The sequence below is a fragment of the Pygocentrus nattereri genome, chromosome 26 (genome assembly GCF_015220715.1).
Source record: "Pygocentrus nattereri isolate fPygNat1 chromosome 26, fPygNat1.pri, whole genome shotgun sequence".
NCBI classification, from domain to species: Eukaryota; Metazoa; Chordata; class Actinopteri; order Characiformes; family Serrasalmidae; genus Pygocentrus; species Pygocentrus nattereri.
In genome coordinates, this window is record NC_051236.1 from 12,223,277 (window position 1) to 12,235,947 (window position 12,671).

The 12,671-nt window shown below is 38.4% G+C and overlaps 1 protein-coding gene across 2 annotated transcripts in view; it reads right to left on the reverse strand.

Annotated features, from left to right (window-relative positions):
• ca16b (carbonic anhydrase XVI b) overlaps positions 1 to 12,671 on the reverse strand; it is a 122,632-nt gene that overhangs the window by 50,873 nt on the left and 59,088 nt on the right. For both annotated transcript variants that reach the window (XM_037534940.1, XM_037534939.1), the window contains exons 3-4: positions 7,395 to 7,574; positions 1,567 to 1,715 (exon numbers count right to left, since the gene is read on the reverse strand). In XM_037534940.1, coding sequence (XP_037390837.1) covers positions 1,567 to 1,715; positions 7,395 to 7,574 — 329 coding nt within the window. The remainder of the gene's footprint in view (positions 1 to 1,566; positions 1,716 to 7,394; positions 7,575 to 12,671) is intronic.

Consider the following 12,671-nt stretch of genomic DNA (forward strand, 5'->3'; position numbering starts at 1 on the left):
TCAGTGGTCAGAACTCCCACAGGATCACCACAGAGCAGGTACTATTCGGGTGGTGGATCATTTTCAGCACTGCAGTGACACTGATGTGGTGGTAGTGGTGTGTTATTGTGTGTTGTGTGGTTGGTATAGTGTAGTGTGTAACATCTCTGCCTTCCGTGCTGTAAGCTGTGGTTCAATCCCCACCTGGGCAAACACCCTACACTACCAATAAGAGACCTTGGGCAAGACTCCTAACACTACCTTCACCTACCTGTGTAAAAATGATCAAATTGTAAATTGCTCTGGATAAGAGCGTCTGCCAAGCGCAACAGACACTACCATGCCACCACCAATGTACGGCTAAGAATGATCCACAACCTAAATAATACCTGCTCTGTGGTGGTCCTGTGAAGGTCCTGACTATCGAAGAACGGAGTAAATGGGGACTAATACTAATAAAGTATGCAGAGAAACAGATGGACTACAGTCTGTCATTGCAGAAATACAAGTGCACCTATTTGGTAAGTGAAGCTAATAAAATAGACAAAGACACAAGGATGTGGCTTTATTTTATGGCAGATTGATGCAGTTGCACTTTTAGACTTGGATTTTAGATAACTATCTGCGAAATGTTGGACTGATTTGCTACAGTGCCGCCTAGTCTCATATGTACAAATTAATGGAGCAAATCTTTTCACCTCGCTTCTCATCAACCATGCCTCCTACAGGCCTTTCATGAAAATAAATAGATCACTTGTTTTCGAGGCAGAACTGAAAAGCATTTCCAGCCTAATGGCATATTTCATAACCATAATGGCTGCACATGTTCCGACAAACAGGTACAAGATGATAAGGGGACCAGAAACCGTGAGTGAAAAGAGGAAATATGCTTGATAAAAAAGTAAAGGATGAATAAAGATAACAGATGTAGAAATGTCAGAGTGCTCTGAAAGGAAGGCTTGTCTGAAATGGTAGTAATTACTATACATACATATATATATATATATATATATATATATATATATATATATATATATATATATATATATATATATATATATATTCTGACATTCTACATATAATTCAAGTAGATTCAAGCTACAGTTCATTTAATCAGCCATTCATTTGAATGACAAATGGAGCCTAGAATTAGCACCATGATTTTCAATTCAGCAGGTTAACCAGAATTCAATATACCAGTAAATGACAACCTTACTTCCCCTGAAATCACCATCGTTAAATTAACTCCTACGCACTTCAGAGTGGGCTTGTGTGAACTCTACGGGAGCTCATTTAAGACTGACAGAGTTAATTTAACACTGGTGGTTTTACTGTGAGAATACATGCATGAGCTCTGAATCTACTAATTTCTTTAATTAGCATAGCTGGGTTGAGGACAAGGAACGGAATAAAGGCTATTACGAGGAGAAAGATTGACACCTTTTGGTCATGAACAAAACTAAGCATGTATTGTGTTGGTCAATAAATTTAGATTGATCTGCATTTTGTTCAGATTTCTGCAGCACTGTCTGAGCCATAGCAACACAAAGCAGTCTAGACAAAAATGAGCAGTACTGCTTGCTTTACCTCTACCGGAAACTTCCTTCCATTAATGCTGTGCTCCGAGCCGGCCGATCCGTTGGTGTGACCCCAGTGAAACTCCACCTTCTCTGCCTTGAACCGCCCAGGTAGTGCTGCCCCTCCTACAAAGTAGTCATTCTTTAACAGAATGGAGACTGGAGAAGAGGAATTGGGGGAGAGGGAGGGGCGAAGAGGAAGGAAAGAAGAAAGACATACAAATCATTACTGCTGCTAAGTTAGGAATTGACTGCTTCCCTCGGGTCAGAGATCTGCTAACAGATCAAGAGAACAATGCCACATTCTTCCTCCATCATTTCCACCCTGTTACTCCTTTCACGTTTGAGAAAAGCACTTTACACAAGGTGTTACAGGCAGAAGTAAGGTAGGAGCAAATTAAGCTGACAAAAATTTTCATAAACAGCCAAATAAAATTTGTCTAGATACAATTCTATAATTAGTCATATTTGCCATTCAGGAAAAAAACAACAAAAAATGAATATCACTGAGAGATCCATGGGGCACGAGTTCATCACATTTCGCTGCATTAAGAGTGGCCTGGCTCCTCATTCCTGCCTGAAATGACATACACTATAAGTATTTTCTTGTCTGCCTTCACACGCATATGAACTTGAGTGACATCCCATTCTTAATCTGTAGGGTTTAATATGATGTCGGCCCGCCCTTTGCAGCTATAACAGCTTCAACTCTTCTGGGAAGGCATTCCTCAAGGATTAGGAATGTGTGTATGGGAATTTTTGACCATTCTTCCAGAAGCCCATTTGTGAGGTCAGACACTGATGTTGGACGAGAAGGTCTGGCTTGCATGCCTAGGTGTTTGGTTTTATACACCTGTGGCCATGAAAGTGATTGGAACACCTGAATTCAATGACTTGGATGGGTGAGTGAATACTTTTAGCAACATAGTGCACTGATGTAGATATGTCTCCATTTCCAAAGGCCTGAATAAAACCCTCTGACTCATTTTGTTTTAGGGCAAGTTCAGTTCAAATAATAGGGCAGCCTAACAGTAGCCCTAGCCTACAGCGAAGTCATTCAGCTTGGGCCTGAGCCAAAGTTTTAATTACTCTTCATGGCCTACAATAAATGTATCCTTTCAAAGTGATCTCCAGTTTATGTGCAGCATAAAATTATAGAGAGCTAATGATCATCTCAAACAGAAATGTGGACACTAAATAGTGTTAAATGTTAAAGTATTATTTATAGGAAAATATTTGCAGTGATTAAATAAATTAAATTAATTGAGAAGAGCATTTTAAAGACATTGTGATGCTTGTTAAAATGACCAACCATATATGATTACTTCATATGGACATATGGACACTTCAGATGGGTTAAAGTATACATAGTGTTGAATGGTAAAGTATTAGTTATAAGAGAAATATCTCTAGTGATTAACATTCACAAACTAAACTACATAGGCAAATATACAGTCACTAGATAAAAGGCTCATTTAATGAAAAAAATATTTCCTTGCATTTTTGGAACATAAGCATTTGATAAAGTATATAAACATTCATCATGTATTGTTCAGTCCCACACTCAGCCTGTTTTGAATACATTGTTTAAGTGATGCCATTTAAAAAAGTACTTAATCTTTCTATTCCGTCTACAGCAGCTTAGTCACGCCCATCCCAAAGTTATATAAGGAATGTTTCAGCCCACATAAATTTTTGCATTATACAGGACAGCCAATCAGAACAGAGGTCATTTACATACACTGACCTGCCACTTCATTAAGTACACCTTCTTGTATCTACACTCACTGTACATTTTATCAGCTCCACTTACTATATAGGTGGACTTTGTAGTTCTACAATTACAGACTGTAGTCCATGTGTTTCTCTGCATACATTGTTAGCTTCTTTAATGGTCAGGACCACCACAGGATAACCACAGAGCAGGTATTATTTGGGTGGTGGATTATTCTCAGTAATGCAGTGACACTGACGTGGTGGTGGTGTGTTAGTGTGTGTTGCGCTGATCTGAGTGCATCAGACACAGCAGTGCTGCTGGAGTTTTAAAACACCTCAGTGTCACTGCTGGACTGAGAATAGCCCACCAACCAAAAATATCCAGCCAACAGCATTCTGTGGGCAGCATCCTATGACCACTGATGAAAGACCAGAGGATGATCGACACAACTTGTGCAGCAACAGGTGAACTGTTGTATCTGACTTTACATATACAATGTAGGTGTGTCTGATTGAGTGGACAGTGAGTTTGAAAGCTCCAGCAGCACTGTTGGGTCTGATGAGCACGTACGAGCACAACACACATTAAAACACCACCACCACCACATCAGTGCAGTGATGAGATCATCAGTGATGAACCATCACCCAAATGATATCTACTCCGTGGTGGTCTTGTAGGAGGTTCTGACCACTGAAGAACAGGGTGGAAGGGGGCTAATAAATTTAATTATGCTTTCTACACAACTAAATACTTGACAGGATTCTACTGCATATTAAGTTACAATAGGCCTCACCTCAGGCTCTTAAATCTGCTGTCACACACACGACACCTGATAACACATCTACACCAGCCTACCAGAGTCGCAGAGTCCTTGGAGGCTTGGCCAACAGACCTACAGCATTTTCTCAGCATGTCTCATCACAGAGATTAGGATGAATGGCGAGGAACCACTCGAGTGAGCCTGAGGGTACACAAGCTTTAACGGCAGAACCAGCGTTTAATCCTGAGGCGAGCGAAAAGGCATGGAGCGCGAATAAACAAACAGGGAGTCGGGAGGGATGAGAGTGGCGTTTGAAGAGAGATGGAGGGGAGAATGTGAGGAGGGAGGGGATAGTGAGGATGAAACAAGGGCCTGTGGTGACTTTATATCCACACACACACACATGGTACACACAGAGAGGGATAAAGACACTGTGTACTCAGGAGAGGCCATCCAAGCTGAGGCTTTATGGGATCTAATACAGTGATCTGTAAACTGAAGCAGAGATCCCTATTGCTTCCCTGTGTAGTGCTGGCACATTGTGCTGATGGGTCTGCTGCAAGGCTTTCCAAATGCTCTGCATGCTAAACGCAAAGGCAGCATGATAGACACAGTAGGTGCATTTTGAATCACTATTTTGTAATGTAGGTATATATATCCTCATTTAAGCTTACCAAACAAGAACTGCAAGGAACATATGAGGATACAATATTAAGCCAAGGAAGGTGATTTGTTTTTGATCTAAGAATTTCAGCCTTTTTCGGCAACAAATACACAGTTTAATTCATCAACACATTAATGGGCTATCAGAACCAGAATATCAAACTACCAACTGTTGAATTTCAAAATACCCTTTAATGATGAATGGACCAATATAAAATGTCCAGAATTGCTTTGACTAAAATCTCAATACATAAATTTGCATTACAATTACAAATATTCCCTCCTTCTCCTGGACAGTCACCCTTTTGGTGAGCTTTTATTTTGCTTTTGTTATAACAATGGGGGAGAGTGGGGTTGGTTAGCACAGGGTTTGGTTGGTACAGTGTTTAGTTCAGTAAAGTGAACTAAAAATTTTACATAAAAAAGATTGTCCTCTTGACCAATATTTATCCATTTTGACAGTCTGTTAAGGAAGAAATAATTTGAATTTTCTGTGCTAAAAAAAATAATAAAAATGTAGTCTGAATAAAACATTACAGAACTGTTATTGAAAACATGTTATTTTTTAGTTTTTAAGTTTTAGTTTTATGTTATTTTTAGTTTTTTAGAATATTTATAAAGAGAATGATTAGTAATGTTACCTATCTATGATGAGACATGAGTGCCTGGTTGGCACCATGCATTTGGGGTTGACTAGCATGTTTTGTAATATAAACATGCGTTACTTTATATTATACACCTCACACATACTAAATAACACACTAACTAAAACAACTGTTTATATTAACTTAACATTAAATTTGTCACATGGTGTTAATTTGGTGATAAATACGTATTTAACAATACAATGCTTAATTAAAAAAAAGACTGTTTATAATAAATTGTGATGTTTTAATGTAGTCCAGTAAAAAAGAGTTAATAAAGTAGCTGAGTTTTATTCTTGCTTTATTCTTTATTCTTTTCTTCTTGCTCTTCAAAACATACAAGTCATAAAATAAATAGAGCATTCCTGACATTCAGTGGATTCAAAAATGTTATTTGGTTGCCACTGAATATTTTTATTCGTGGTTTGGTTTAAACTAAAAGCTCAGACCGTTTCTATTTTTTGCTTTATTCTTTGAAACTATAGACTTTTGTCATGGTTGGTGGGGATGGTTGTCACAACTGCGCAACATGAATTTAGCCAAGAATCCACTACTTCCAGGGAATATTTTCTGACACCGAAACTATCTGCTGTTTAGTTACGATGTTCGGTTTTCACTTGTTGCTGGTTGGGTTATTTTAATGTATTTTATGGCTAGGATATACAGCAGGGAGTGAAAACTGCACCAACTAACTCTGCTGTCCCCTACAGCTCTTGTTTTGTTGGTGCTTTGTGGAGGGCCATGCAGGAGCCCAGTTGCAGAGCATTATCATAAATGCTGCCCAAAGTTTCAGAGCAGAGCATGCATTAAAATGGGACCCAGAGAGATCTTCAATCCGTGTTTGCTATAAAAAGCCGATACGTGGCACAGCAAAGGCCAAGATCAATGGGGATGTGTCAGACTTTGCAAAAGGCGTGTTTGATATTTGTTTGGGCTTGTTCTTTAGCTGAGGCAGGGGGGAGTGGTGGTTGGCCAACTCACTTCAAACAAAGACCTGATGCAATCATGTGTCATGATGAAATACTGCAGGGGAAAAAACTCCCATCTTTGCATCAAATGTGCAGAGCAATTATTTTGATATTTGTGATAATTTTAAAAATAGTCTTGACGGAAGAAACATAAAACTCTTTAAAACTGTAATTTCTTTGCTTCAGTCCTAATTGGAAATGTGGTCAGTACAACACACAGACACCCATGGCTGCTTGGTTGTGAAAGAAACACTGAGTAAATGGTATTGTTCACCAGCAGTTCTAGTTGGAACAATAGTTTTATGTGGCTGAACACCCTGGGCGATACATCTTTATGAGCTGAGAGATTGGGTGCCATATGGACAAGCTTATTGAAAAGAAATCATACTTTTTTCCCCCAACGGTTTCATTTACATATTCACCCCCCCCCCCCCAAAAAAAAAAACAGATTTCCCCACCTCAGTAAATATATTTACATGTTTTATTCAAAATTACATGAGAAGTCCAACCCAATCAAACTGGCTGCCATGCTCTCTTTTTATCAAGGTTAGAACTTTCTAATGTCAGTGTTAAATGGTAAATGATCAATGTTGAATAAACACAACATTCAACTGCTTTTTGAACTTAAGGGTTAAATGATGTCACTCTTCATCATATTTAATGTGTCAAAATTTTATTTTATGTCTAAACAGATTGGTCTTACAAGGTCAAAGGCACAGATGAATTATTCTCTTTTTTCTTAAATGTATGTTGTTTTATTCAATAAATATATTATGTGCTTTTATGGAAACCGATTTATATATATATGTTACATTTTATTAAGAACTATTAAGACAGGACTTCAATGGCTGTTTGAATAGACATGTAAAAAATATTTTTATACATTCTATTCTTATGTTATATACATCTTTACATAGTACATATGAATTGTGTATCTATTATTATGTTTTATATCACAATATATTCTTAAGATAAGTTTAAATATAAGCATCGTTTTCGCTTCAAAAACACTGCTTTCCTTATACATTGCATGAGACTCTTTATGAATGTTATGAATGTTAGAATCTAACTACTTTTCTATCTAACCTGTTTTGCCTGTGTTCTTCATGGAGGTCTTGTTAGATGATTTGACCGCAAAACCTTCCAGTGTGAGTTCCTGGCACTCCTGGGAGATGTTTGCATCTTCATCTGGAATGTCCACAGGTGACTGGTTCCTCTCCCCACATTCAGGGTACACTGATGCCCACCTCCCTGGACCATGAGCACCTAGGAGCAGATACAGAACCATACAAGAGGATTACATTACAATACTTTAGTAAAACTAATGGTACATTTTTGTTATTTCAGCTCTAAAAAATAAAAACAAAATTATCCATGCAGCCTATATGTTAAACTATATTATGACACCCTCAAATTATATGGCTTTGGTGTTTCACAGTGAGAGCTCAGTAACTATATAAAAAAATTTGGTGAGTCAAAATAAAGCAATATACAGTGAGAGGGTGTGCATTATGGTGATTTTACCACAGTTAATGGCTGTTGTTAGACACAACACTAAGCTCCGGTTTCATGAAATGGTGACAAAATACAATCTTCAGTCCAATTCAGTTTGAATGCATGTGTATGGTGCTTTTTACACCTGCTATTATCACAAAGCAGCTTTACAGAAATCTGGGTCCATGCCCCTAGCGAGCAAGATGGTGGCAAGGAAAAACTCCCTGAGAGCAGGAGGAAGAAACTTTGAAAGGAACTAATGAATCTACAAAAGTGAATTATGGGAATAAGAATTGAGCCTAATCAGAGGACAGAAGTGTTCGGATTACAAATTACAGATGTTAATTAAAAATAAGGAGAATGAGGATTTAATCCATGATTGCCTTAAAAACATGTAAATATGAACAGGTAAGGAGGTCGCTACAGTGTGAGACAGGTGTTAAATGTCTATTAATGAGTGGGTTTAATTAGTAGTCCATGCATGTTCACTCAAAAGCTACTAAACAATGCTTAGTGGAAGAGGTGAGGGGAGAAGTGGGAGAGTGATAATGGACTAATATGATAAGATAAACATATTATTAATAATCATCACAATAAAGCAACATTCTTCACTTGTAACATCCTATGGATTTGAACATTTCTAATGAGATTTTAGGACCAAAGCCAGTATACCATTAGGATGCCAGAATGTGCCAGTGTGGTTTGCAATAGTAAAAAACCTGGCAGATCACTCAACTGCTGATGGCAGCCATAAACAGAAGCTTCTAAACTGACCGGATCCAACCAAATGCTTCAAAACTCAACAGAAACACTCCACATTGCAGTAGGACAACGACTTAAAACATGCTACTGAAACATTTATGGAATTTTTCAGTGCAGAATGTGGAATGTTCATGACTGCCCAACCCAAACCTGAACCACACAGAAGTTGAGGCTAAAGTCAAAAGCCACCAAAAACAGCAGAAACTGAAACTGTACAGACCTGCCAGAGCATCACCAGAGAAGAGATCTGATGCTGATGATGTTTATGGCTTACAGACTTCAGGCAAATGCAAAAGATCTGTAACTAACTACAAAAAATGACAATTTTATTTAAAGCTGCAATCAAATTCTTTTTTGTTAAAATTGAAAGAAGTAAAATAATAATAACTAAAATTTGGTGTCTGTGTGTGTGTGTGTGTGTGCGCACACACCGCTGCAAGTCTGAAATAGATTTCCTCATGATTATGTCTCAAATGTAAATTCAACATTATACTGATGAAGGCATAATGACAATAGAAGGTAACAGACTCAAATGAAAAGACACATCCTTCACCAAGTTTTGACTGCGTTCTGTTTAAATATTCTTTCATTGCATTTACAATCATCCAATTCATCTTCTCGGGAAAGGGGTTCGAAGCACTACCAATGGTTCAAAATGTTCTTCTGTACATTTTCTGCAATTACACATTTCCACCAGAGATGCTCCTAAAACATACACAGCTAAATTCTTTGGGTGATTTAGCATAAATTCCTTACAGTCTCTTACCACAGATGAAAATCAGCTCATCAGCTCTGCAAATGTAAATTAACAAAATGTAAAGTCAATACAAGCTTATTCGGTTACTGAATCCCCCTCTCTGTGATGCGGCTGAGCTAACATTTGATATTCATCTGCATCCGAGGCTGGCTGAGACAGAGAAATATGAGCACAGCCGCTCAGCAAACACAAGGAGCTGAGCTGATTAATGATTTCATTAACAGTGGCAGCAGACATATCACAGTCCCTGCTGAAATTAAATATGTACATGCTTGCAAATGCTTAAGGTGCTTAAACATCAGATTACCTTCCTCAGATTCTGGTACAGATACAATAAAGAAAAAAATGGGATACTTTGGTTAAAGCTAGTGTACTGCCTAAATATGCAAATAAATATAAATGACACAAGTTATATATATTTACTTGCTCTTGAAATAGTTAGTAGTAGTGATATGAGAATTTTTGATGTTATGTTACTTGAGTTTGATGACATTAACATAATAGTAGGGTATTAAGACTATTGCCCATATGCTTCATCCTATATCATTCTGTCATGATTGTTTTGGTTTTGTAACTCCGCCCTGATTGTTTTCACCTGACCCTCATATTCCCTGTGTATTTAAGCCCTGTGTTTGTCCCTTGTGTTCGCTGGTCTTTGTTCGACATATTGGTCTCTGTTGGATGTTTGTATCTCTGTGTTGGTTGTACTCTGGTTTGTCATGTCTGCCGCCCGATCTATCCGTGTTGGCTACATGAACATGGACAGTCTTGATCATGACCCTGGATTTGCTCCTAATAAATCTCACTTATCTCAGCACATGCGTCCGCCTCCTCGCTCCCCGTTACACATTCATATTATACATTATTTGTCCAAAAACCTGAGGAAACCTGCTCATCTAGTGTTTCCTATGAAATCAAGGGTAGTAATAGGCAGCTTGTCTACCTTTGCTGCAGTAACAGAGCCTCTACTCTTCTGGGAAGGCTTTACACTAGATGTTGGAAAATTGCTGCATTCAGCCCCAAGAGCATTAGTGAGGTCTCTGATGTTTAGATGATTAGTTCTGGATCACAAATGTCACTCCAACTCATCCCAAAGGTATAAGATGGAGCTTCAGCACATCAAGAGAACACAGTTCACTGCTCCACTGCCTAAAGTTGGTGGTTTAAGTCCTTCTAGCCGATGCTCGACATTGGCCATGGTGAGTTTGAGACTCATTTATGGCTGCTCAGTGGTGTAACTACTGGGGGCAACTGCACTGGGGCCCAAGGTACTGATAAAATTAGATCACAGAAACACTTCCACAGTAACCATTTTCAAATGGATCCTTTACCCTCAACATTTAAAATTTACTGTTTATAATAAAAATCTTTAACATATAGTTTATCAAAATATGTACATTACACAGCAAAGGTTCTCTGGAATCTATGTAATTTTTATTTAGTCAGTGGCGCTTCTGAAAGCTAAATAACAGGTGTAATTTTTGCAATCCGAACATAAAATGCACATTAGGAACTGTATTGTAAACATTTAGATTAAGGTAAGATGATAGTGGGAGGAGTAGCATCCTTACATTATAATAACCTTTTTGAGATATATCAATATAATACAACAGTTCCTGCTACACAAGCTGATTGGTTCAGAAGCATTCTAACTGTGCTGATATTTCGCCGTAACAGTATGCTTTTTCACAAACACTATATCACTTCATTGAGACACCATTGCTAAGCAACTACTTTGACAGCTGTAGGAGACGTTCAAGCCACTGGATGTTTTTACTTCATACTTTGCACATAAACAGAAAATTGACACTTTTAAATGGCCCCATTTATTAATTTCTTACTTTATTTAACTGTTGTATAAAAGCAATAGAACACTCGAGGTTGTGTGTTGACAGCCGTGATGTTATTTTGCGATAACACACTCCGGTGTTCTCTTGCTTGAATTGGAAGTAATTATTATTATTTATTTTTGCGCTGGGTCCTATAAGATCCTAGTTGCACCACTGTGGCTGCTCCACAGCATCCCATTCTATTAGCCATGCTCTTTTTACAAGCTATGCTGCCCTGTATCATGCTTTGTTTAGGCTAAGTTCAGTCCAGGCTAAAACACTCCTATAACTTCAGTTGGAATGGATGGGGCTAAACTGTTGTAGGCTGAATAGGAGGATACATGTAAACTTATTAATTTTTTTCATGATATCACAAGAACAACAAATTTAAAGTTAGCTGTTTTTTGCAGCAACCTGTCCAGGGTGTATCCTGCTTTCTGCCCAATGACTACTGGGATAGGCTCCAGCACCCCCCCGCGACCCTGAGGGATAAGCGGCTTAGAAAATGGATGCATGGATGGATGGATGGATGTTTTTTGCAGCTTAGTTTCCATATATGGACTGTACTTTAACAGCATTTACATACTGTATTAAAATGTTTTATTCAAAAAAGCAGAGGACACACTTCCATCATATGGGTCCTTTAATTAACTTCAACAAATGCAGAGCATTTCAATCTGCAGGGCACTAGGCTAATGCAAAATACAGGCTAATTTATGGAAAGCTATTCTAAGCTATTCTTTTCCATTTTCCAGCTTCATGTCTGCTGAGGTTAATGTATACTGCACTGAATGTTATTGTAAAGTTGGCCGAAATGGACAAGTTAATCTCTAATATAGACCAGCTCTCACCTACTACCAGCTAAACACGCAGGCTTTACCATGGCGACAACACACTCTCAGCAAAACAACTAGGAACAAAATCTAACTATCCACTCTAATTTCATCATCATTACCACACACTCCGAGCTGCTCAGCGGGGTCTGATAGTGAGGGAGATCGGAAGAGTGAGAATGGTCCCCTTGGATTAGCCCCAAATGAGCAATGTGGGTTGCCATTATGACACTATCACAGAAACAGACCTGTGACAAACCACTGGGATGCTGTGTGGCCACAGTGATACTCGTATGGCCAGCCAAATCTTGTTAGAATGCCATAAATACTACATAGAACAACTTCTATGTAATCAAGACTCACTTGTATAATTTCTATTAGTGGGATAATGTCATTGGACCTCTGACTCTAATGATGTATATCAAGTTTATGGCATCTTGACTGAAATCCTGTAGGTCTTCAGACCAAAGCTAATACACATTGATTCTATTGCTCGGTTAATTCTGCTGTCTCCCCCCATCTAAAACCCTAATGCCATTAAACTCCTGACTGTGTTCAGTTCCACCTAATTAGCTTGATGATACTGTATGACATGCGGGCGATCTCCTAAGATGCCCTGACCGATTAAAATCCAATACCTACATCTCCAGGCCAGAAACATGATGCCCCTGGGAGAGTAAGGGAGCTC